General features: G+C 48.8%; 1 protein-coding gene across 3 annotated transcripts; it reads right to left on the reverse strand.

Annotated features, from left to right (window-relative positions):
* Positions 1–275: 275 nt before the first annotated feature.
* On the reverse strand, positions 276–25,100 carry TMEM268 (transmembrane protein 268). Of its 3 annotated transcripts, none has more exons than XM_060300568.1 (9): positions 24,988–25,100; positions 21,572–21,758; positions 16,308–16,417; positions 13,755–13,865; positions 12,548–12,697; positions 8,096–8,206; positions 7,208–7,288; positions 5,970–6,155; positions 276–3,222 (listed from the first exon to the last, which is right to left on the reverse strand). In XM_060300568.1, the coding sequence occupies exons 2-9, from the start codon at positions 21,678–21,680 to the stop codon at positions 3,043–3,045; spliced, it is 1,038 nt and encodes a 345-aa protein (XP_060156551.1). In that variant the 5' UTR covers positions 21,681–21,758; positions 24,988–25,100; the 3' UTR covers positions 276–3,042. The 3 variants fall into 3 exon arrangements, with proteins under 3 accessions (XP_060156551.1, XP_069901790.1, XP_069901791.1); XM_070045689.1 differs by lacking the exon at positions 24,988–25,100 and adding an exon at positions 23,935–24,057; XM_070045690.1 differs by lacking the exon at positions 24,988–25,100 and adding an exon at positions 23,935–24,056 and having other exon boundaries at positions 13,755–13,862.

Consider the following 25,100-nt stretch of genomic DNA (forward strand, 5'->3'; position numbering starts at 1 on the left):
AGTGAGAGATAAAAAAATAATAATAATAGCAACAATTTCTTGAGCGCTTACTCAAGTTTGCAATTCACAGTTGTAAGCACTTTACATTTTGTATACCATTTAATCGTCACAATCACCTGCCAGGTGGGCACACTTATCCCCATTCCACACTTGAGGACTGAGACCCGAGGATGGGAAGGACGCGGCCCCGAGGTGGCAGACCTTGGATTTGAATACGTGTGACTCTAGAATCCAAGCCCTCCGCTCCCACTTCACGACACGGCACCAACTTCACCAGCTCCACGCCCGCCATCAACACAGAGCTTTGAAACGGCGCACACGTTCCTTTGTGGAATCTCATCTTCACAGCAACCCTGTGCAGCAGGCAAGACAGAGATCACAGAATTTTCTAAAAGAGGAAACTGAGGCTCAAATGAGAAGAAATGTACCTCATGGGCACACCTGAATGCCCTACCCACTGGGTGACACCACCAGAAACTCTAAAGAGAGGAAAAGGCAGGAAACAACACATCGAGGGTCCTTTAAGGAGGCTGTCAAGTGGAGAAACTGCTGTTTGGTCAAAACACACATTTTTATTCTCTGCTATTATACTTACCAGGGTTTGATGGTTGGATGATAAATATGGGCTACTATTGATCACATTCACAGCCCACACTTCCGCTGTGGCAAGACAGTGAGAAAGACAGTGATCGCCTTCATGAATAATTCTCATTGAGCAAAGCGGGCCGCAGCATTTGTCGGCTGACGAGAAACGCCTAAAAGAGCCATTTCCAAGGGCTAGTCTATGTACATGATTTCTCTTCTCTGGCCCAGAGAAAGTGAACAGTCAGATTCATCTCTTACATGGTAAGTCACCCACATAATTACATTTCATGTTCACCAGATTCATTTATAGAGTGAACTGACATTCAGAGAGGTTAACCTAGCCAAGGTCACACTGCTAAGAAGTAGCAGATCTGAAATGAGAATACAGCTCTCCTGCTGGCTAGGCCAGTGTTCCATCCAAAGGGGTATCAGGTCTGGGACACCTCACCTGTGTGGGTCTATAGAACCTTTCTGCATTGTAGATAAAGGCATAACAGAGAGAAAGGCCAAGGGTTAAAATGGAACAGAAAAAGATGGAAATTCCCAGATCTTTGGCTTTGAAAGGGCCATTAAGAATCATCCAATCTACCCACTATACAGATGTGTAGACTGAGGACCAGCCTAAAGTTACATAGCTAAAAGTGGCAGTTCAGGACCAGAACCCCAGTCTGTGACAACTTCATCATTCAACTGAGTACAGAGAGTAATTTGCAAAAGCTACTATAGAGATGACAAAGCACTCAGTCCACAGGATTTTTTTCCTTAGCAAGTCCAGGTCATGCACAAGAAGTACAAGGTGCAGTCTTTGTCCTTGAGGAGCTTATAGTCTAGCTAGAAGAATAGGTATATGCACAGGAAAACAGAATCAATAACATAAAACATGAGTAAAAGCAGCAACTACATCAAGAATTTAAAGGCCGCAGAGTCAGGAATTCCCTGGAGGTCCAGTGGTTAGGACTCGGTGTTTTCACTGCGGTGGCCTCGGTTCAATCCAAGGTCGGGGAACTACGATCCCGCAAGCCACGTGGCGTGGGGAAAAAAAAAAAAGTGAGATGATTTGGATTCATGGATTAAGAGGTAATTTTTAAAAAATAAAAATAAAAAAATAAAGGAGGCAGAGAGTGGCAGGTCTGGCTATGTTGAAAGGCTTCCTGAAGGAGGGGTAAGGAAAGCTGAGCATTAAAGCAGGCATAGGAGGGGGACGGGCAAGATAGGGGGAGGGGATAAGAGGTACAAATTACCATGTATAAAATAAATAAGCTACAAAGATATATTGTACAACACAGGGAATACAGTCAATATTTTATAATAACTATAAGTGGAGTATAACATTTAAAAATGGTGAATCACTATGTTGTACACCTGAACCTTGTATATATCTTACGTCAACCATACCTCAATTAAAAAAAATTTTTTTTTTACAAAAGCATGCATAGGAGTCCAGCACATACAAAGGAACAGGTATGTCAGTCCAGGAAAAGAGTTTCAACCTACGAAGGATTTTTATGGGCGATGAAGCCAAAATTGCAGATGAAGGCCAGGTCTTAGGTGCTGGGGAGCCTTTAAATGCCAGGCTAGGGCTTTTGGATTTGGGCCTAGGGAACAACGGGTCTTCAAACTTGTTCAGAAGCAGAGCACCCGGCAGCCTCTGAGCTCTTCATGGAATTCCACAAGTGACAGATTACGCTTCACTCCAGGACAGTGTTAGTGTCAAGGAACACACGGCCATTCTCTGTCTGCAGTATGAAACCATCCCACAAGCAAGCATGCTGTGAACAAAATATGTCCTCCAATCAGACAGGATCAGTCTCTTCCAAATATTCCCATTAGCAGTTACAGGCCGTCTGTTTCCTACTCCTCAAGGCCTGTGTGCTAGCATACAAGCCCAAGCGCCATCTTTTTTCAGAAAACGTAGGAAAGAAACAGCTTAAAGATGGAGAACATTCTCAGAATTTACTTCTTCACTTCAGATTGGGAAGAGGCTTCTTATAATCTAAGGGGCCCAAGGCGATGCCACAAAGAGCAGTGTCCTCCCTGAGTTTCCATCTGACAAGAAGGGGGTGGGGACAGAAGCATCACCTGAGACCAAGCTTTGGACACACATTCAGTCCAGGCTGGTCATCTTCACATTTCCTGGGCTCTCCAGACAATGAAAGGGATGTGCGGGTGGCCCTTTCATCCATGCCCACAGTTCTAAGCAGCACAGAAAGTACCTCAGAGTGGGACCATCGGCTTCTGCAAAGGCCAGGGGCCAGTGTGGGATGTTGACAAGCCATTCTCGTGCAGGGTCCTGGAGTGAGCACAATATTCGCAGTGCTGACGTGACTGACAGCCTCAGAGTGCCCCCAGATGCTGCTCTCCTCGCCTAGGGCTCACCGTCGGCCACCTTGGGCTCCTGAGGCCTCCCTGACTTCTCACCTTCAGCGTTGGAAGAAGATGAGTACCTTCGTCCCTAGGTCACCTGCCCAGGAATGGGCAGCACCCTGTGCCCAGGATGTGGGCTTCTATGAGCTGGCAGGGGCATGGAATCCTTGGAGAGTCTGTGTGTCGTGTGCCCAATGCCTGGGGGAGCTGAGAGGTCACCAGGAGCCGGATGTAGTAGCCACCAAACACTGCCAGCAGCTGCTGGGCCATTTCCTGGAAGAGGTAGGGAAGCAGAGTGAGGGCCACAGAAAAGTGTCTAAAGCATGAGGGGTATGCCAAGTGGTCCTTACACCCCTGGACCAGCAGTAATGCTCACTAGGAAGAACCCGGCAAGGCCCTCACCCAGGACAGCTGCAAGATGCCTGAATCTGGTCTGGAACTCCAGCTCTCAAGCTCTGTGGAGCTCCTGCAGCCTCAGTTTCCACATCTCTGAGGTGGTAACCTAACGGCTAATAGGTGATAATAATGTGCACAAAAAAGCTAGGGAGCCTCAAAGCATTAGAGGAATTACCACTGGTTTATACCAGCCAATTGTGCGTGCACACACACACACACACATTTTTCCAGTTTCAAGTGTCTGTGATTTTGTAAAGTACATGACATCAAGGTAATGCACTTGAAGAAAATCACCAGTAAATGGAGGCATGGTTGGGGGAATACCCCTCTGACGGCAGGATTCTTCAAGTCATACACAGCAGTACCTGCTGAATTGCTTCAGACAGTACTCCTATATTAAAAGTGCTTATCAAAACTGGATTTAGCACAAAAAGACAAATACGGTATGATTCCACTTATATGAGGCGCAGAGAGCAATAAATTCATAGAGACAGAAAGTAGAATGGTGGTTTTCAGGGGCTGGATAAGGTAAAAGAATTTGTATTCAATGGGTATGCTGTTTCAATTTGGGAAGATGAAAAAGTTCTGGAGGAGGGTGTAGTGATGGTTGCACAACAATGTGAATGCGCTTACTGCTACTGAATCGTACACTTAAAAATAGTTAAGGCGGTGAATTTTATACTATGTATATTTTACTGCAGTGAAAAAAATTAAAAAGTGAAAAAGAGGAAAAAAATTTTTTTAATTGTATTTAATGCATGCTCTTAACACATCTGGTCTCTAAAGTTCCATCCACCTGTCTGGCAGTTGGGATTCCAGCAAAGATGCTCCAGTTTCTTTTGTGTGGCATGGAAGTCTTTCACAGTACTTGTGTCCAGTCTGAATGTAATGAAGTAAAGTGTGGGTTACACCCAGCCTGTTTACGTCAATACAGTTAGGGGTCAAGAATAGGCTTTTAAATCAAAAGGGCCAAATGGGAATGTCAGCTCAGCCACCCTGGGATGGACCCTGAGCAAAGTCACTTCACCTCGCTTAGCCCACTTCCTCATCAGTAAGACAGAAAATCACAGCACCTTTCTGGTTGAGCTGGAGTGAGGACTAAAAGCACTAATGGATAGAAAGCCCAATACCGGATTCGCAATAAATGGCATCAATATCACTACCATTATCATTATTCAAAACGTAGAAATTCCACCTAGCTCTGTAGGAGCCGTGTTTCCTTGGAGTTATCCTTTGTGCTAGAAAAATGTTGAAAACGTCAAACAGACTGCCACTTACTAACTCAGATTGGTCTTCCCGCCCATTTATTCTAAAATTGATAACATAAGAAACAAAGAACTGTGACAAGAAATTGGCCTCCTGAGAATCATAGGACTGGTTTCTGCCTTGGACTTTGCCACATTCTCCCTTGTTCTGCGACCTTCGGTGAGTCAGCTGACCTCTTGGAAGCTTACTTCACCCATCAAGGAAGAAGGGAAGATAATCTATACTTCAGAGGATATGCTAAAGAATTTTATGCATGATAAAAACCTGTGAAAATGAAAGAGGTCATTATAACTGTTTCTCCGCCTTTTGCACACACTGGGGTCCTCCTGAAATATGACAGTCTGGCCCACGTTGAGACTTGGGCATTGCTTGTATTTTCCTTTGCTATTTTATAAGGGCAGCTACTTTAAAAACGTGCACACACACTGAGACTTGATATTCATGACAGGAAATTGTATTACTATTTGTTTGAATGAATTTGAAAAAATAATTTAAAAGACCCATCATAGTTAATGAGCTATTTCACATAAACCCAGACATGCATGCACAAGAAAGAACGTGATCTTATCAATCTTTTCAGCTCTTTGAAGAGATTAATATATTTATCATTTTCCCTCATAATGGTCCTATTTGCAGGTCCCCCCACTCCCCATCCATGCAAAAGGGAAAGTCTGGGCTGGTTTGGACCTTTAATCCCCAAATCTATTGGCTAAAAATAAAATGCAAGTGCTCTCCTGTATCACACCCTGCCGCAGGTCGCCCTTCACTGTCTGCAGACCCAGACAGTGGGTCTGTCCTCATGGTGAGAAGAGGGTTGCACAAGCCGCAAACCACATTACCAGACTTCTGGTCTACTAGCTCTTGACCATACCCAACAGACAGCTTGGGTGGCAGGACCCAACAGAACTCTGGAGCAGGAGGAAATGGAATTCAACAGAGATGCATACAAGATTTAAATATCCAACTGCAATTTAAGGAGATGGATGGAGAGATGATAAATTGATTGATAGATTTAAAAATGACCCAAATATTCATCAACGTGTTTATGGTTAGGTAGGCTATGATCCATCAATATGCAACTACATATCCAATAGAACTACACAAAAGAATACCAAGATATTTTTTAAATGGGGTGAGGGGGCACCCAATAAGTATAAAATGATTCCTCTAAGCTATCTTTTAAAGTGCTGGGGTGAGGAAAAGAATATTGAAAACTGGTAGGCTAGAAGACGTGTATGGTCCCTACCAACCCAGTAAAGGCATGTCCCCAGGAATCTAGAACTTGAGAGCCCCACACGGACTCTATGCAAACACCTGGTTGGGGAGGAGGGGACCTGACTGGCCCAGGTGCCTGTTACCTCCGGCTCAGCCTCAGGAATAAGCTGGCGAAGCTCGGTCTGCATGAGTGGCCTCTCCGTGGGACGAGGACTGCTGGGCAGGAGAGGAGCTTCCTCCAGCAGGTTCTCCGGCCCCTCGGCCACCGTGGGGCTCACCCCAGTCTCCATGACAACACACAGCTGGCTCAATCTGCTTCTCAGCAAGGACTGCAAAGGAAACAGAGAGGGGCTCGGTGGTTAAGTTAGGTGGCTGGAGGATGCCGGGTGGTTCCCTGAGCCGCAGACCCACACAGGACGGATAGACCGTCTACAGACTCAGATGCTGACCTCAGGAGACTCTGGAGAGATCAGATCATTCCTGCAAAAGTATGTTCAGAAGCACTTTTCCTTCCATGCTCTCATCTGCTCCTCAAAGCAGCCTGGGACGTGGGAATCTTTACCCATATGCTGCAGATGAGCAAACTGGAGCTCAAAGGAATTGCCCAAAGCCACACAGGAACCAATGGGTCCGGATCAGGGCTAAGCCACGATCCTGACTTCAAAGCCAACTACAGCACTTGCAGGGGCCCGAAAATGGATCCCAGGGAAGAAGCACAGGGCTCGAGGACAGGCGAGCTGGGCTCCAAACTTGGCATCACCAACCAGCTATGCGGCTTCTCAGAGCCTCAGTTTCCTCCTCTGTGGAACTGGAGCAAACTCTCCCCGTTCCTTCTCAAAACATTCAGGATTTCAAACGAGTGAAAGTCATCTAAATATACGGTATTTTCCTCTGCCAGAATCTTTATTATTGTTGTTGTTATAAATGAACAGGAAGATCCCACATGCCGCGGAGCAACTAAGCCCGTATGCCACAACTACTGAGCCTGCGCGCTAGAGCCCGCAAGCCACAACTACTGAGCCCACGCGCCACAACTACTGAAGTCCAAGCGCCTAGAGCCCATGCTCTGCAACGAGAGAAGCCACCGCAATGAGAAGCCCGCGCACCGCAACGAAGAGTAGCCCCCGCTCGCCACAACAAAGACCCAACGCCGCCAAAAATTAAATATAAATAAATAAATAATTCTATTTAAAAAGAAATTCTTTAAAAAGGAAGAGAAAAACAGCCATAATTCCCTAGGCAAAAACAACCATGACTCCACAGAGGTATTCTTCCCTCCAAGTAACTTTTCCTTAGACACTTGTTCCAACGCTGAGGTAATGCAATCTATACAACCTAGCCTCCTGGTTTATTTTTTTGCTTTTCACTTAAGGTATCTCACCTCTTGGCTCGTCTTCATTTCTCGAACATGGTCGGACAAAAACTGCACACAGGTCTCCAGGTCAAAGTAGACAAACCAGAGCTGGGGAGAGAAGCAGCCGTGACTGCTGAGGCCAAAGCCCACCCGACCTTGAACTCTCCATCTCTGAGACGGGCCTCACCTCCTGCCTCCTCGCTGCAGGCTTGCCCTTCTGGGGATGACCAGATTCATCCCGGTCTCCGGCGTGAGCATGCCATTCTGCTCTCTCCCAGAGCCCCCCCGCCCCCTGCACGATGGGGTCTGGTAGACAAGTGGCTTCGTGTGCAGATTTGGAAAATGTCGAACCCTGTGCCCGCTGGGGGCCCACCCGTACCCACACCCTGGGCCCCTCAGCAGCTAAGAATGAGGACGTGGTGCTGAGGAGATTGATCAATCCTCCCAGGCAGACCCCAGCCAGGCTCAGGCGCCCTGGGCCTCAACCAGCCCAGCTGTGTCCCAGACCCACTGTGTGACCTCTCTAGTCACTTCAGATCTCCCCATTGCCTTGGGGCCAAGAAAACAACCATGCCAGGAGGACAAGGCCCTCAGGGTCTGACCTGCCTCCCCAGGGACCTTGTCTGGGTACTGAGGGCTCGAAACAGAGGAGGCCCCATCTCTTTGCTGAATAAATGTTCAATGAGGAATGTGGCTTGGATGGTCGCCGAGCTTCCCTTCCAGCCCCGCCTCGTGGAGGTTCTAGGCTGCTGGTTACCACCCAGAGAGGAGTCTCCAGAAAGAAACACTGGAGCAGAGAGGAAGGAGGGGCTGCCGACGCCATCTCCATTAGCAGACTCCGGGAGACACTGCACAGACTGGGAGAGCCCAGCCCCAAAGTGGGTCCACTGGAGAGGTCACTCCGAGACACAGTACCTGAATCACACTCTGGCAGCCTTCCACCGTGTCTGTCACCCCCAACAGCACCCGGTGTCTCAGGAGGGCTCCGTTGGCAGCCGCCAGCCTCAGATCCGTGTTGGCGTTGGCCTGTAAGACAAACGCCAGCCCCATGGCCCAACCTCCATGCTGCCGGGGAGCTCTTGGGCCTGAGCAATAACCACACACTGTCCCTCCCCGAGGCACCACGGGACAATCCTGGTCTCCAAGACACATTCATTGTCTCCTCCATAAAACAGACTGTGGCATTGTTGGGACAATAAATTCAACAGCGTCAGAGCTTCGGGTGAAGCCCAGCTCTGCTACTTCCCGGCGGTGTGGCCCTGGACAAATGTGTCCCTTCTGAGTCTTGCTTTCTTCAGTTGTTGAGGAAGGATAAAAAGCATCTCCGGCCCTTAGGAACATGGTGAGATTGAACTGAGATTGTGTGTGTGACGCACTTAACCCGGTGCCTGGGACACAGTCGGGGGCCACACATATCTGAGGGAGGAGGGGGTTGGAGAGCTTTGAGCATCGATCGTGGAAATAAAGCACCTACTTTCCACACTACCTAACCCAGTGACTGGCCCTCGGAGGGGGGCTCTGGGAATCCATCTCCTTCTTTTCCCACCAGAACCAACTGACGCCATGGATGACAAAGTAGGTGCTAAGCAGACCGGGCAGGAGAGGAGAGGAAGGGTGACAGGACCCAAAGCTCTATAAGACCCTACAAGGACTTTCAGATGCAATTAGAAGGCAACCCAATGGTCCCCAAAACAGGAAGGACCCCTGTAGGGAGCTTCTGAATGTGTGAGAAGGCCCTTACGGTTGTCACAGGCACAGGACAGGCAATGCTGGCATTTAGGGACGAGGACCAGGGATGCTAAACACATGACTTCCACTGTAGGCCACGTCCCATGACAGAGAATTTTGCACGTGGAAGAACTGTCCCCCAGCCTACCTGAACCCTAAATGTCCCACTGGGCACGAGCACATGTGAAAAACTCTCTTCATAATTCTCTGACTGGCCAACCTAATTCCATTTTACATATAAACCTAAAGTGTTTTGTGAACAGGTTTTAAAATACATTGAATTTTCCAGGAATGCCACACCTCGTTTATTGCATTTCGTTTTATTGCGCTTTACAAATACTGCCTTTTTTTTTTTTTTTTAACAAACTGAATGTTTGTGACATCCTGAGTCGAGCAAGTCTATTGACGCCATCTTTCCACTAGCGTTATTTTTTAACTAAGGTATGTGCATTGCTTTTTTTTAGACATAGGGCTTTTACACACTTAATAGACTACAGTTTAGTGTAAACATAACTTTTATATGCACTGGAAAGCCAAAAAATTCATGTGACTCTCTTTACTGTGATATCCGCTTTATAGCAGTGGTCTGGAACCAAACCCACAGTATCTCCAAAGTCTGCCTGTATTATAAAAATCAAGGGGTGATTATATTTTGTTTTGCCTAGAACTTTAGCAAGGGTGTTCACCCTTTCAGAAACCCCTATCACCAAGATTTCAGGTCCTGACTCCATCTCTTAACTACCTATATAACCCTGGGCAAATTAGTCACCATCTCTGCCTCCACACCCTCACGTCCAAATTGGAGATAACACCCCCTAACAATAAGGGTTAGAATAGGGATGAAATGAGTTAATACACGTAGGACACCTGGAAGAATGAACACTCGATATATGTCACCTAGTAATATCTTTATGATGACAATACTCAACTGAAAACACCATGTTTTCCACTGTACCATGTTGGCCACAAACGAATATTTTTAGGAATTTTCAACATACCCTAGTGATGTGTTTTACTCTCTAGGGGATAAAAGACAGAGTCTTGCCTGCCTTCATAAGCCTTCTGATCTTGAAAAAGGCTAATAATGACCCAAACAAGGGGAAAACAAGGCAGTGTGTACAAATGCTGAGGCTCTCAAGGATGCTATGTGATGCGGGTAGGACACAAACAGTAAGATTGACAATGGTCAGGAAGGGGGATCTGCATGGTCCTGAGAGATGAGGGATCCGAGGATAAAGAAGTCCTTGAGCTGAGGCTCAGAGGAAGACCTGAGCAAGGCTGTGTGACCACAGACTAGTTACTTAACCTCTCTGAGCTTTGGTTTCACCACTAGTGAAGAGTAAATAATCATAACAGTTGATACATAGTGAGCATTTATGTAACACCAAGTAAGATTATAAGCACGTTGCATGTATTATTAAGTCATTTAGTTCTCGCAACAATCCTATGAGGGAGCTAAAATTATTATCCCATTGTACAGATGAGAAAACTAAGGCCCTGAGAGGTTAAATAATAAATCACCCCAAGCTGCAGGGCTAGCAAATGGCAGAGGTACCCTGCCTCCTTGTGAGGTTGTTGTTGGGCATGGATATCAGGCCCCAAACACAGAACACATAATAAGTGCTCATTAAACGATGGTCATATGAGAAAGTAAGGATACTGGAGGGGATCAACAAACAGTGATGACAGAAGGGCTATTATGTACCTGGGGCCTCCACGCTGCCCCTACACGTAAAGATCCAGGGTCTTGTTTGTCTCTGTGCCCTGTGCCTGGCACATCTCCTAGGCACTTGCGGAGGCTTCATAAATGCCAGCTGAATAAGGAAGAAAGGGAGGAAGGAGGCAGAGAGCCACAGCAGGCATTCCCTGAACTGCCTCCGTGAAGCACCTGCCAGGTGCCAGATATTTTGCTTGCTCCTGATAAAGCAGGGCACTTTGCTTCTTCCTCCTCCCCAAGAGAAGGTTCTTGCTGCAGAAGCAGCCAGCCCCACTGATTTTTTTATAGGCCAAACACAGGGGCCATGAGAGCTTCAGCAGAGCCCAAGGGCAGCATTATTCTGTCAGCCTCATCGCAAAGCCCGACAAAGATCCTTTCAGAATGATTAAGCCATGAAGTTCCTATTTGTCCCTGTGAGCACAGGCACTAAATGGAACTCATACCCCTGAACCCTGACCACATTTCCCAACATCCCGCCCTCTCCTCCTGAGTGAGGCAAGAGTGGAGTGTTTGCTAAAGATCTCAAAGTCCAGCTCTGTGCCAGGTGCTAGGGGAGCTTCTGAAGCAGCTGGAAAGATAGCGGAGGGGTGGTTGCCAGAATAAGGGTCCCCCAAGGATGTGTAAATCCTACTTCCCAGAACCTGTGAATTTGTTACTTGGCACAGAAAAATTAAGGGTGTAGATGGAATTAATGTTGCTAATTAGTTAGCCTTAAAATGGGAAGATTGTCCCAGATTATCTAGACAGCCCAATGTAATCACAGGGGGCCTTGAAAGTAGAAGAGGGAGACAGAAGACTCAGAGTCAAGAATGCGAGAAGGACTCAACCCACCACTGCTGGCTTTGAAGATGGAGGAAGGGGCCATGAGCCAAGGAACGCAGGTGGCCTCCAGGAGCTGGAAAAGACAAGGAAACAGATTCCCCCCCTAGAGGCTCCAGAAAGGAGGCAGCCCAGCCCCGTCAAACTTTTAAACTACAGAACTGTAACACAACACATTTCGGTTGTTTTAAGCCACTACATTTATGGTTATCTGTTACAGCCACAGAACACCAATAGAGTTGGGTATAGACTGAGAATGTGGCTTGGAATCTGAGCGTCCTGGCCTTGAATTCGAGCTCTGCTATTTATTAGCAGCATGACCTTGGACTACTTCTTGGGCCTTTCGGAGCCTCGGGTTCCTCACCTGCAAAATGAACGTAAAAGCCTCTACCCAGAGGTTTACTGGGGGGTTTAATGAGTTAATGGATGTAAAGCATTTAGTAGATGACCTACCACATATGAAGTGCTCAACAGTAACAAAAGACAGATGTTGAAGAAGCAGAAGACAATTAGCAAACCATACATTAAGCCAGGGGCTATCGATCTCCTTTGTGAATGAGATCAGGAATCAGAGGGTTCAGGCTTTGAACCTCCACTCTGCCACTCAGAGTGGGATTGGGACAAGTTACCTAAACTCCCTGATCACCCACCCACTCTCTGCCTCAGAGGCCGTTACTGGGGTTAAATGAGACACAACTGTCAACCAAGCACCAGGTAGAGTCCATCCACCTCTCCCCAGGTACCCCATGCTGTGAGGTGGGTCCAGGAAACACCCTCGCTCACAGGGCCGTGGCGAGCACCCAGGCAGAGGAGGTGCATGGAAGGGCTCAGTCGCCTCAAAGTGTCATCCTCCCCGCTCCCAGACTCTCTCAAAACACAGCCTGCTTCCAGAAAAACACCCCACAGGCATCAGAGAGAAAAACAGGAAGGATTTAATCACACGTGTGATTTGATTTCTTTTAGTCACTGGGCACATGGGCCAGGGTGAATTTTCATGGTTGGGGAAATTCTTTGAAGCAGGTAAAAGAAAAATCTGACTTGGGATTATCCTGTCCACACAGCCTTTCTGGAGGGAGCATGGCTGGAGTCCCCGGATGTCTTACCTTCCTCTGGTGTCTCTCGAAAATGAGCACAAGAGTCAGGGTCAGACTCATGGCAGCCAGGGTCACGAGCAGCACACCCACCCAGTGGTTCCCCAGGGCGAACATCTGGCTGGTGGAGTAGATGTTGGCCCATACCACCACGTAGAACACCTGCAAGAAGCCAGAGAAAGGGCACCATCAGCAACACCAGTCCTCAAACGAAGCCGCTCCATTCCAAGGGACACCCTCTGGCCACTTCTGACGCCCTCCATGGATGCGCGAGCTCACAAGGCCAGTCAGAGACTGATGGGGGCGGGAGATTGGGGTGGTCTGTGGGAATGGGCCCTTGTTCTTTGTTCAAAAGCAAAGGGAGAGGCAAGGGGTTAGAATAGCCACTCCAAATCCTTGCTTACTCTGAATTCAAATAAAACAGAAAAGGGAGGGGGGGCTTGGGAGTGAGATAAATTTGAATCAGAAGCCCACGTTCATCCTTCAACAGCTAGGTGGCCTTAGACAAGTTGTAACAACTCTCTGGGCCTCAGTTTCCTCATCCGTAAAATGGGGATAATAATACCTACTTCACAGTGTTGTTATAAGGGTTAATAAGATAACCTATGTAACAGCCTAGCACTTCTTAGGAAATCAGTAACTGCCAGTGGCCATCCCTTCCCCTCCCAGAAGCAGGACATGGGAGTCAAGAGTGCTTTTTGACCATTTATACATGCAGAGGAGTGGCAGGTCACAGTGGTTAAGAGCACAGATGCAGAAACCAGAGTGCCCGGGTTCCAACACTGGCTGCGCCATATTCTGTCTGCCTGTGTGTGTTTACGTACATATATAGGAGTATACATATGTTTATATGTATACACACACACATATGTGACTAGAGCCGAAATAGACCAATCTGTTGAACAGATGGGGAAACCAAGTGCCAGAGAGGAGGAAAGCCCTGACAAAGCCAGACACTGAGTCCAGAGCCTCAGTGGTGGGTCTACAGATTCCCAATCCCCCAGCTCTGGACTTAATAAACCCTGCCTCCCATCCTCTGCATGGGGAGCTGGTTACAACTCTCCCCCATGAATCTCCTCTTACACCAAACCCAGGTCCAGGTGTACTGCTCTCTCCCAGGCAGCCCAGCCACCAGCCCCCAAACCCGTGACCCACACCAACAGGCTCCAGGGCACTGCGCCGAATTTAGCAGTGCCTCAGAGGCCTCCCTCGCTCTTACCACAGCGAAGGCCAGCCGCATAGGCCTCGAGTTGTAGATGATGTATCTTCTCACTTGGGGCTCCAAGAGGGCACTCTCAGCCAGGCTCCTGTACTGCTCAGCCGGGACCTGCTTGGCCACCCAAGGGAAAGAGACCTGTCAGCCACGGAGAACCACACCCCACTCCTTCCCACCAGCAGGGGTGTTGTGGCCAGTTCACGTGGCTATCACGTGGAAGGGGGATGAGGTGCATTCCTGGCTGCCCCCAAAGGCAGAATGGGGAGCATGGAGCACGGCGTGGCAATCACAGGGTGCAGCTTCCAGCTCAGAGAAGGACAGGCACCACTGGGGAGATGGGACAGCTCGAGATCCAGGAGGACATCCAGGAGAGGGATCCCTGTAGCCCAAGGCTCAGCACCTCACAGCAGATCCAGGATAGCCTAATGGTTAAGGTGCAGGCCATGGAGTCAGCCAGCCATCAATAATAAAATAATAAAATTTTTAACAATAAATAAATAAGATAAAATGAGGATAATCAAAGTACAACTTGTAGAGGTGACAGGCATATTAAATAAGATAATACATATACAATATTTACAATAAATACAATAAATATACGTATAGTATGTAGACACATATTATCTGGACATCTTTGGGGGCCTCTGTTCTCTTACTTAGATAGATACGTGTGTCTAAGTGTATGTGTACACAAGCCCGGTGCTGGTTCCGTAGTGAACACTTGATACACAAGTGTTATTCTCAAACTGTACCATCAATAACTATTAATACAGTCCAAGATACTGAAAATTCACATCTTCCTGCCCAAACAAAAAATGTCAGAGAGCAAAGGTCCGATGAGAATGGATTGCTTAAGAACACAGAATTTAATCATTAGAGATATTTAGGAACATGGTAGAACAAGATGTAAACTGTTCATCAGTTAAGAAAACCCAATCTGAAGACAACTGTTTAAGAAAAATGTTCTTTTGTACAAAGGCTGAAAGGAAGCGTGGGAAGCAAAACCAGCTCATGTGCTGATGTGGGGCTAGTACTGTCAACTTGGAAAGTTTCCCTTTAATGGTGATAAAATGTTGTTTTAAACCATAATGCAATTCTGTTTTAAAGGAGTAAACTCTCAAGTCTTCAAGGTAAAATTAGCAATGTAGCTTCCTCAGCCATAAATAATCCTCCCTGGGCAGTGAAGATGAAGGCCTAATCATGCTGGAGGATTTGAGAAGAGCAAGAACCACACCTGTGGGAACTTAATAGCAATACCACAATTTATTGAACATTTACTATGTGCCAGGGCCAGTGCAAGTGTTCCTCGAGCACTACTTCTCTTAATCCATACAAAAACCCTGTGTAATAGGTATTAATATTGCCCTCGTTTTACAGATGATGAGACTGTGGCTCAGAGAGGTTAAGTCACCTGCCTAAAGTCACCCAGGCAGTAAGCAGCTGAGCTGGATCTGCATCCAGATCTAGGAACCCCCGTGAAGCCTATGCCTCGAATCACTATGCTTGAAGGTACTGCATTATCATCTAATGAATTCACGCACCCTTCCCTTTGCAGAAGCAGTTCCTTCTCCTAAAATGCCCTTCCTCCTGTCCACCCAGCAAACTCCTTTTTTTCCTTCAAGAGCCCAGGTCAAGTATCTGCTCCTCTGCAAAGCTTTTGTTAGAATGAATAAAGGAAATCTCATTTATACTGGAGTTGGGAAGGCCAGAAGGAGGTGCTCTCATGCCCTACCACTCATTGTCATCCGCAGACTCCAAACGCGAAGAGAATCACCTTGCATCTCCAACAGGAAGAAGGTCGGTTTCTGCCTTTTACTACCTCAGCAGGAGGAAGATTTTCTCCTCGCCTGGCAATAGCCCAGCCAACCAGAGGCTGTCACAACTCAGCCAATGAAAAGCCACTACACTTGGAACCCCCAGTTTCCCCCACTGGCCTCCTTGTTTACAAGAGCCCCTCCCAACTTCTCTTTAACCTCTATAAAACAACAGTCCTTTCCTTCGTTTCTCCAGACTTGCCCAGTTTTTACTATAGCATGCCTGTCCCGAATTGCAACTTTCTGCTATTACCGAATAAACCCATTTTGCCAGTATAATAACGGGCTGCTTTAGTTATAAGGCGGACACTTTCATAACCACTGCTCCCTGAGCTGAGTTTATCACTTTCTCCTGTGAGTGTCTTCAATGTCTTGTGCATCCCTCTACTGCAGCACTTATACCATACTGTTCTGCTTTACCTGACGCATGTCTATCTCACCCACTGGGCTCTGTGAGCAGTGTGACACCAGGCACGGGGACCTAGTCACCTCTGTAGTACTCAGTGACCGCCTAAGTGGCCAGCACAGGGTGGACACCCCAAAACACACATCTGTTAAGTTAATTAATTGGAAGGAGAGGACATCTTCCTTATATTCCCTACCATGTTGAGCACAGGGTAGGTGTTTAATAAAAATGTTGTGAATAATTGGATGATAGAATAGATAGACGGACAGACAGGTGGATGGATGGATGGATGGATGGAAGAAAAAGCACTAAGGACTCCATAAAGTCAGCGCTCACCTGAATGCCCCAGGTCTGCAGTTGTTCTTCGGCGGCTCCCAGATCGAAGGAGATGGGTGCACAGGTATTGTCAATCCGGAGAACTGTGAGGACCTGGCCGTTGTGGAGCTCTGAAAGCAGACCAGGAGCTTCATCGGGCTGACCAATAAAGGACTTTGGGTGAGCCCAGACCTTGACGGCATCACCTCCTCTGGCCTTGAGAACATTCTCATGGCGAGGAGGGACTTGCCATCCTCCAACTCCTACGGGAGAAGGACTGGACTTGACTGGAAAGCTCCTAGGAGACAGAACTGAGGCCGGAGGCTTTTAGGACATTATTTGAGACCATCAAAGGAAGAACTTCTCAAGAATGTGAGCTCTGTCCACACAAAGTCTGGGAGGTAGTGGGCTCCCCCTCACAAGGGATAATTAAACAGAGATTGAACAACTAATTACACTGAGGAGATGATCCAGCAGACATTTATTCGAGGATGGCAAAGGAAGTGCAACCAAACAACTTACATCCCTGGTGGGCTCGGAGTCTAAGTAAGAGGTAACAATGTGGTAGGCACAACAGTGAACCCCCAAGGATGTCCCCACCCTAACCCCCAGAACCTGTGAATACGTTATCATACACGGCAAAGGAGAATGGGGGTTGCAGGTGAACTTAATGGTATTAATCAGCTGGCCTGAAATAGGGAGATTATCCTAGATTATCTGGGTGGGCCCACTGTAATCACAAGGATCCTCAAAAGTGGAAGAGAGGGAATTCCCTGGTGGTCCAGTGGTTAGGACTCCACGCTTTCACTGCTGAGGGCACAGGTTCGATCCCTGGTTAGGGAACTAAGATCCCGCATGCCACTCAGCGCAGCAAAAAAAAAAAAAAAAAAAAAAAAAGTGGAAGAGGGAGGCAGCAGAAGAGCCAGGAGGGATGTGACTACGGAAGAAAGGTACAGAGAGATGGAACATTACTGGCTTTAAAATGGCAGAAGGCGACTTCCCTGGTGGTCCAATAGTTAAGAATCCGCCTTCCAATGCAGGGGACGCAGGTTCGATCCCTGGTCGGGGAACTAAGATCCCACATGCCACGGGGCAACTAAGCCCAAGTGCTCTAGAGCCCGCGCGCCACGACTAGAGAGAAGCCCGTGTGCCGCCCGCACGCTGCAACTAAAACCCGACGCAGCCAAGTAAATAAATAAATATAAAATTTAAAAAAACAAATGGCGGAAGGCTTCAGCAGCCAAGGACTGTGGGTGGCCTTTAGATGCTGGAAAAGAAAAGGAAACAGATTCTCTGCTGGAGCTTCCTAAAGGAATGCAGCCTTGCTGACCAGGGCTGTCAGGCTGTGAGCCGACAGTCTGGCCAGTGTCAGACTTCTAACCTACAGAACTGTAAGAGAAGAACTGCATTTGCTAAGCCACTGTTAGTGGCACCTGTTACAACAGTCACAGAAAACTAATCTGCTGACTTACAGGCAAGCCCTCCCCCGTGTCTCTGCACTCGCTCAACATTTTAAAAGCATATATCGAGTGAAGTCATACCTCAAAAACACACATCATCTCAGGCTTGTCACAATGGCTATCAAATTTATTCGAGGATGCCCTGCAGGGCTGCAATGAAGCCAGACCAGGAGACCCGAGGGAGGCCAGCTACAGTGAAATCCCCTCGGGTCCAGGGAGGAAGGGCAGCAGAAAGAAGCCAAACCAACTTCCCTTCTGAGTAGAGAAACTCTGAACAGAAGGACCGAGATCTCCTTCCATCACGTATGAGGCCCAGGGAGCCACCAGAGAGCAGCCAGGGCAGCTGCTGCAGGGTAGTCCAGCCCTGAGATTCTAGGATCCCAGCGTTCAGCCACGCAGGGCTGGGAGCTGAATATTTCAGCACGTTTTCTGTAGCTGTTGCTCAGAAAAGGAGGCAGGACTGAAGGGATTAAACCATGAATGTGTTACCTGCTGGCTCAGGACCCAGCTCGGGGTTAATCCCTGAGTCTTAAAGCAAAATGACTAGCTCTACCTTCCTGGGAATCCCTGGCCCACCCAAACGCTCCTCTAACCCCTCACCCCATCCATCCCTGGGCCCTGCCACCTGGGCCAACAAAATCTCTCCCAGCTCCGTGCACCCCTTGGTATCTTCACCACAACCCTAGGCCAGGCTCCCTTCACCTCTCCCTGTACCTGCCGTAGTCTCCTAACTGGTTTCTCCAACCTGCTTTTCCTCTTACGATGCATTCACACAGCAGCCAGAGCACAGATCAGATTAATACAAATTCTCTGAGTAAAACTTTCAAGAGCCTCCCAGTCCTCTGGCAAAAACCAACCTCCTTACCAAGCTCCCCCGGCCCTTCGAAGAACTAGCCTCCTGCCAAGCTCACCTTGAAGCCTCAGCCTCACTCTGTGTCTTGCCACCCCAGCCTCCTTAGCCCCTTGGACATGTAGTGTTCTCTCCCACCCCAGGGCCTTTGTGCATGCTCTTCCGGCTCTCTCCCTAGAACACATCCACCTAGCCTCACTCCGTTATATCCAAGTCATCATTTGTGTTCCAGCTTATTAATCCCTTGCCCAGCGATTCTGACATTCTAAACTCGTAGCAGATCAAATCTGTCTGATAAACCTGCCCATAACTACATGCTCTCCTCCTTTATGCTTATTGAAGATGAGCACATGTGTATGCAATTACCTGATTAAAGTCCACTGTCTCCATCAGACTATATACTCCCACATTGGTTTTGCACATCACTGAATCCCCTGAGCTGGGTTCAGTGCCAGGTGTACAGTAGGCACTAAATAAATGCTTCCTGTGTAAATGAGGTGGGGAAAGCACAAGCTAGATGCTTTGGGGTTCAAATGGTAACTCAGCCTCTCACTAACAGAGCACCTTGAAGAAACAATTTAATCCCTGGCCATCCCCTTAGAGGATGATTATATCCACTGTGGAGGATTTTGCAAATAATTAAGATGATGAAAATTAAGCGCTTGGTGCAAAATGGGTACTGAATGACTGGCTGCTACTGTTGTCATAATTTAAAAGCCAGCTTGTCAAAGCTCCTAAGTTACCATAAAGGCACACCAGTTTAGCTGTGTTGGTTTTTACCTTCCCACACCTTGTTCCAGAAAGGATTTAAAGTGGCTTCATAAAATAAAATATGAAAAGATAAAATTAGAATTAAAAATAAGCAAATGAGGGAAAACAGACAAAAAGAAGATCAAGACCAAAATAAAATAGAACAATAAAATGCGATAAGAATAGCTTCCAGGGACTGATCCCATCCTATGCACCAGGCACGGGCTTAGGCTCACAGTCGTGATTCCATTTAATCCTCCAAGACTCCTAGAAGGTGGAAAACCATTACAATGGAAAAGGAAACTGAACCTCGGAAAGGAGAACCAGCTTGCCTGGTGGTACCAGGGGAAATGAAAGTAAGAAGAGAAGAAGTGAAGAGAAAGGGTAGCATACAAAATGCAGGCAGTCATGCTGTGCGGAGCCTCAGACTAGCCCTCCACTGCACAGCACAGAGCAGAAAACACACACTGAGCTGGATCCCAGGCATGGAGGTTGTGAACCACTCCCCTAGCCTGGCTCTTTGCACTATGAGGACAGTGTTTGCCTGAGCAATGTGAGGACTTTTCATAGTGTCTCTGTTTCCCTTTCAAACCATGAGTTCCTGGATTCTTGGTAATAATCTCTCTCATCTGCTCCTCAATGTGAGAACTGCAAGTCCTCCACTTAGAAATACTTGTTTTTACACCTAGGCTAAGAAAAAGGATCTAAAAAGCTACCAAAGAAGCGCGTGCGTGCGTGCGTGCCTGTGTGTGTGTGTGCGTGCGTGCGTGTGTGTGTGTGTGTGTGTGTGTGTGTGTGTGTGTGTGTGTGTGTACAGGGAGCTATTTCCTATAAAGGGGCAAGAACTGGCTTGCCAAAAACCAGTAGAGCTATATCTTCAAAGAGCTGAAGGTAAATTATTCCATTCCATTTCATTCTACTGGTATGTGTGTATGTGAACTGCTTTCCTAATAACAGTAGTCATAAAAGGAACCCTTGTTTTTAAGTTTTAAATCATCTAAGAAACAAGCCACAATGCAAAATGCCATCTCCCCTTGCCTATGCCCAGCCACTCATTCATTCATTCATTCATTCATTCAACAAAATACTTATTGAGCATCTACTATGAGCAAAGGGCTTCCCTGGTGGTGCAGTGGTTAAAAATCCGCCTGCCAATGCAGGGGACACGGGTTCGAGCCCTGGTCTGGGAAGATCCCACATGCCGCAGAGCAACTAAGCCCGTGCGCCGCAACTACTGAGCCAGCGCTCCAGAACCCGTGAGCCACAACTCCTGAAGCCCGGGTGCCGAAAACCCGTGCTCTGCAACAAGAGAAGCCACTGCAATGAGAAGGCTGCACACTGCAACAAAGAGTAGCCTCCGCTCACCGCAACTAGAGAAAGCCTGCACACAGCAACAAAGGCCCAATGCCGTGAAAAATAAATAAATAAAATAAATAATAATAAAATTTTAAAAATAATAATACTATGGGCCAAGCCATGTGCTAAGTACTATAGACACAGTGATGAACAAAGCAAAACAGGGACCCTGCACTCGTGGAGCTTACATTCTAGTGAGGAAACTGGACATTCAACACTTTATTACACAGGTAATTATTTAATTACAGACTGGTAATTGCTATAGGGAGAAACAGGAATATATCAGAGGGTCCCGGCTTAGGCTGGGCCATCAGGAGAGGATTCCCCATGGAAGGGATATCTGAACTTAGCTCTGAAGGATGGATGGAAATTAAGCAGGGAAAAGGAGGCAGGGAAAGGGCATAACACACAGCAGGGACAGCAGGCGCAAAGGTCCTGGGGCAGGGCAGCATGGCAGGAACAGAGAACAGGGGCAGCAAGAGCCATTTAGGCAGGCCTGGCAAGCTGGAGAATGATAGATCTTCATGCTGAGCCTAATGGGAAACACTGAAACAGAAAGCGATTTGGTTGGCTGTGCATTTTAAAAAATCTCTCTGAGACACCATGCAGAGAACAGAAGAGGCAAGGAGGAAAGGTGCTAGAAAGCTACAGCAGGGATCCTGGCAGAGGGCAATCTAAGGAGTTGGTGACAGAGAGAAGAAGTAGAAATGACAGAAAGTGGCCTGGAAACACATCCCCAAATGCCCACCCTTATCTAAAGACACTTTTGTGCCCCTCCGCTCCCCTCCCCTCAATCATACTATGTGAGTCCAGTTCAGCATCCTGGGGGGATAGGGGAGGAAGGAATTAAGGGTCATGATCCTTCCTACCTTGCTCCCAGCCAGGAGGGCTCCCGCCAGGCAGGGCGCTCCACCCAGGGGAGGAGGTGGGCAAGGGGCCAGCCGCCCCGCCGGGGTCCATCTGCGGTTCACACGCCATAGCAGAGCCAGCAGGATTTCTGCTTCCCCTTCTCAGAGCTGTGGTGCATCCTGGAGCAGCCAGCTCAGCTTCGCCTGCCTTCAGAAAACAACATCACAAGAAAGAACTTCAGGCCTGATCCTGCTCCTCAGGCTCTCAAGGCCAAAGCCATCACCAAACCAGTGAGAGCCACCCAGAGTCTTCCCTTGGACTGTGAACTTGCTGATCGTGCTGAGGAACGTTCTCAGAGGGAGTGAGGGGCAAGGGCTAAAACCCTTCAAGGCCTTGGCTGAGACCTCCTCTGCTCTGGGATCTTCTCCAGCTCAGACACATCGAGGGACCCACAGAGAACTCACGAGCTGACCAGGCCGCACTCCCAGGCATCTGGGATTTCCCTTCCTGACTGAGTACAGGATAGGTATATTCATCATGGGGAGCCGTGTTTATACAAAGCAGCAAAACGTTAGGAAAAGAAAAGAGCAAGGATTTTAGCACCAAAAGACCTAGATTTGAACCTTCACTCAGCCCTCACATGCTCTGGGACATTCACTGTCAGGTACTTAACTCCCTGAGCCGTTCTGACCTCATCTGTAAAATGGGTTCAGGGAGGCCTATCTGGCATATCTGCTGTGGGGGTAACATAAGGAAACATAAGTATGGCATCCAGTACCCTGCTCATCACAAGGCCCATTTCCTCACAGGTTTTTCCCATTTAACAGGGCCAAAGATGTGACATGACCTGCCCAAGGTGGGATGGCTGGGAGCTGTGGAGACAGGAGATGGACCAGGCTATCCCGCTGCAGAATACAAGCCCCTCATGCCCATGCCCCTGAACCTCAGCACCCAGGTCTGGCTATCGCTGAGCCTCCTCCTTAAACCGCCTTAAAAAAGACTGCGTCGGGCTTCCCTGGTGGCGCAGTGGTTGAGAGTCTGCCTGCCGATGCAGGGGACACGGGTTTGTGCCCCAGTCTGGGAAGATCCCACATGACGCGGAGCGGCTGGGCCCGTGAGCCATGGCCGCTGGACCTGCGCGTCCGGAGCCTGTGCTCCGCAACGGGAGAGGCCACAACAGTGAGAGGCTCGCATACCACAAAAAAAAAAAAAAAGACTGGGTAGAGGGAGACTGCATTTCCCAGGTGTGATCTAGTAACAAGCTCCAGTTGGCATCTGAACTGCCAAGCTGTGGGATGGCAGGGACCACCTCCCCTTACCTAGCCCAAGCCTGGCGCACAGCAGGCACTCCCAAATATCACTGAGTACCGGTCAGTCATATCACCCCTTAATTCCTCCTTCTTATCTTGTACCCCCCAAGAGGCATGAAAGCAACAACAGCCCAAGGATGTCTGCCCTGCACCTGGCAATAACTGAGGCCCTTTGCTGCCTCACCTGATTATATCCTAGGCCCAGGAGACAAACAGAATCCTTGGATCCATTTTCCAGACCAGGAACCCAGGGACATCATAGCTAGGAACCTGCTGCCCGGAGAAGCTGTACTGGAATCTCAGAAAGGTCCTTGAGCCCACCCTCCCTCCTCCAGGCAGGAGGGACCACCCACAAGCTGGGGCTGCACAGACATCCTTCCAGACTGCATGGAGGTTCATTAGCTGCAAAATCCCACAACTAGACATTGTCTTTGGGAAGAAGAAATCCCAGCACCCCAGTTGGCCCAATTAGCCTCCACAAAGTCCCAACCAGGAGAATTCATTCACCTGAAGGACATTTAGCATAATGGATAAAAGCAACCTGCACAGTCCTGCCACTTCCCACGTGTACGACCTGGAGCAAGTGACTTGTATCTGCCTCAGTTTCTACACATGTAAATGGGAATAATGTAACGAGGCTGTTGTGAGGTTTAAAGAATTCATACCTGAATCACTCGAGAGCAGCACGGGGCAAAAAGGAATATAGCAATCATTATTTTTACTCCACAGACACTCCCTAAGAACCTTCTAGTGCCAGGCCCTGTGCTTTCTAAACTATAAAACCAGAAATAAAATCTTAAGTCCCTGTTCAGCCCTCCCTGCTGGGTACCACCACCTGGTGGGAAAGAGAAACTCAGAGAAAGAGAAATAACAGACAGACAATGACCAAAGAAGGCAGTCAGAGGGAGCCGGCAGCGCCTTGGAATGAGGGAAGAGTGTTTCAGGAGGCTTCTTGGAGCAGGGAAAGAGGCTCCTGGCTTGGCAAAGGTAGAGCAAGAGAAGGGGCTACCAAGTAGGGAGAGGTACAAACCAGAGGCCAGGATGGGCCCAATCAGGGCAGCCTCTGCACTCACCCTGCAGCTCCTCATCCAACCTGGAGGCTGCAGAGGGCAAGAGGGCTGTTGGCAAGACTGGCCAAGGGCAGGTGCTGACCCATCACCCATCAGTGTGTCCTGACCTGCCACCCCACTCAGCCCTGCACTAGCCCTAGGGGACAAGGGAGGGAGGGAGAGGCACCAGGGGTGGAGTCAGAGCCAGGGAGTGAGCACAGCCCTGAGGTTCCTGTAACTAACGGGTCATCCACTCCCCAGCTTCCTTAACTCCCACTGCTGATTCCACTTAACCAGACCTTCCAGTTATCCATCTTTTTGAGCTGAGTGGCAAGCCTCTGCAAAGGAAGATATCCTAAAAGTCCCGCTGAGCAAAGGTCTCCATTTCTGCAGACATTGAGTGCCCAGCTTCCCCAGGAGGCCCTGTGCCTCACTGAGGGGTGTGCATGTGTGCCTTCGTGTGTGTTGGGGGAGAAGGGGACTCCTACAGTTTTCACAAGTCAGGTTTCATTTTGTTAAACTGGAAAGTCCCAACAAGGGACCACAGAGGGTCTGTCACAGTAGTTTTGCGGTGGAAAAGCCTTGAGAGACAATGGCTCCAAGCTCTCCACTTTCCACATGAGAAAATTAAGACCCAGAAACGAAAGTGAACTCTCCAAGGTCAAGGAGCCAGGTGGGGGATGGAGCCACAATGGAACCGAGCTCATTCGGGCAAGGGATGCTCCGCCGCATCTGGCCTTGGCCTTGGGCAGCTGAGTCTAGCTTCAGGTTCTGCCCTCAAGTCTCCTCCCGGGTCTGCTGCCTCTGGGCCTCCTTCACCCTGAAATCACTCCCACTGTCCCAAGCCCACCGGCTCCCAGGAGCCGCCCGAGAGCAGCTCCCACGCACGACAGAGGGAAATGGGGCCCAAAGGCGCAGGAAGAACGCGGACGCGGCCCGCGGCGCCCACCCCAGACCAAGACACGGGAGCCCAGCGGCAGCACGGGACCCGCGCGGCTCAAATCAGGGCTCGCGGCCGCCCGCGCCCGGGCCCGCGCGCAAACACAGGGGGCGCGCCCCGGGCCCGTGCACACTCACCCGTCCGCGCCGCCGTCGCCGCCCTCACCGCCGCCCGGGGGTCCCGGGGACGCCGAAGGTCGGGCGGCGCCGCCGCCCCACAACGCCGCAGCCTCGGGGCACCTCTGCCCGCG

This window comes from Globicephala melas, chromosome 6, assembly GCF_963455315.2.
Source record: "Globicephala melas chromosome 6, mGloMel1.2, whole genome shotgun sequence".
Classification (NCBI taxonomy): Eukaryota; Metazoa; Chordata; class Mammalia; order Artiodactyla; family Delphinidae; genus Globicephala; species Globicephala melas.

What these genes read in the sequence shown, in the direction of transcription:
- TMEM268 (XM_070045689.1), bottom strand. Translation starts at nt 24,024, where the DNA reads ATGGGTGATGGGTCAGCACCTGCCCTTGGCCAGTCTTGCCAACAGCCC. An exon ending in CCCTCCTGGCTGGGAGCAAG is followed by an intron (nt 16,418 to 21,571) that starts GTAGGAAGGATC and finishes GTCTGCTTTCAG; the next exon opens with AGCTCCACAACGGCCAGGTC. An exon ending in TCGAGAGACACCAGAGGAAG is followed by an intron (nt 8,207 to 12,547) that starts GTAAGACATCCG and finishes TTTGTCTTACAG; the next exon opens with GCCAACGCCAACACGGATCT.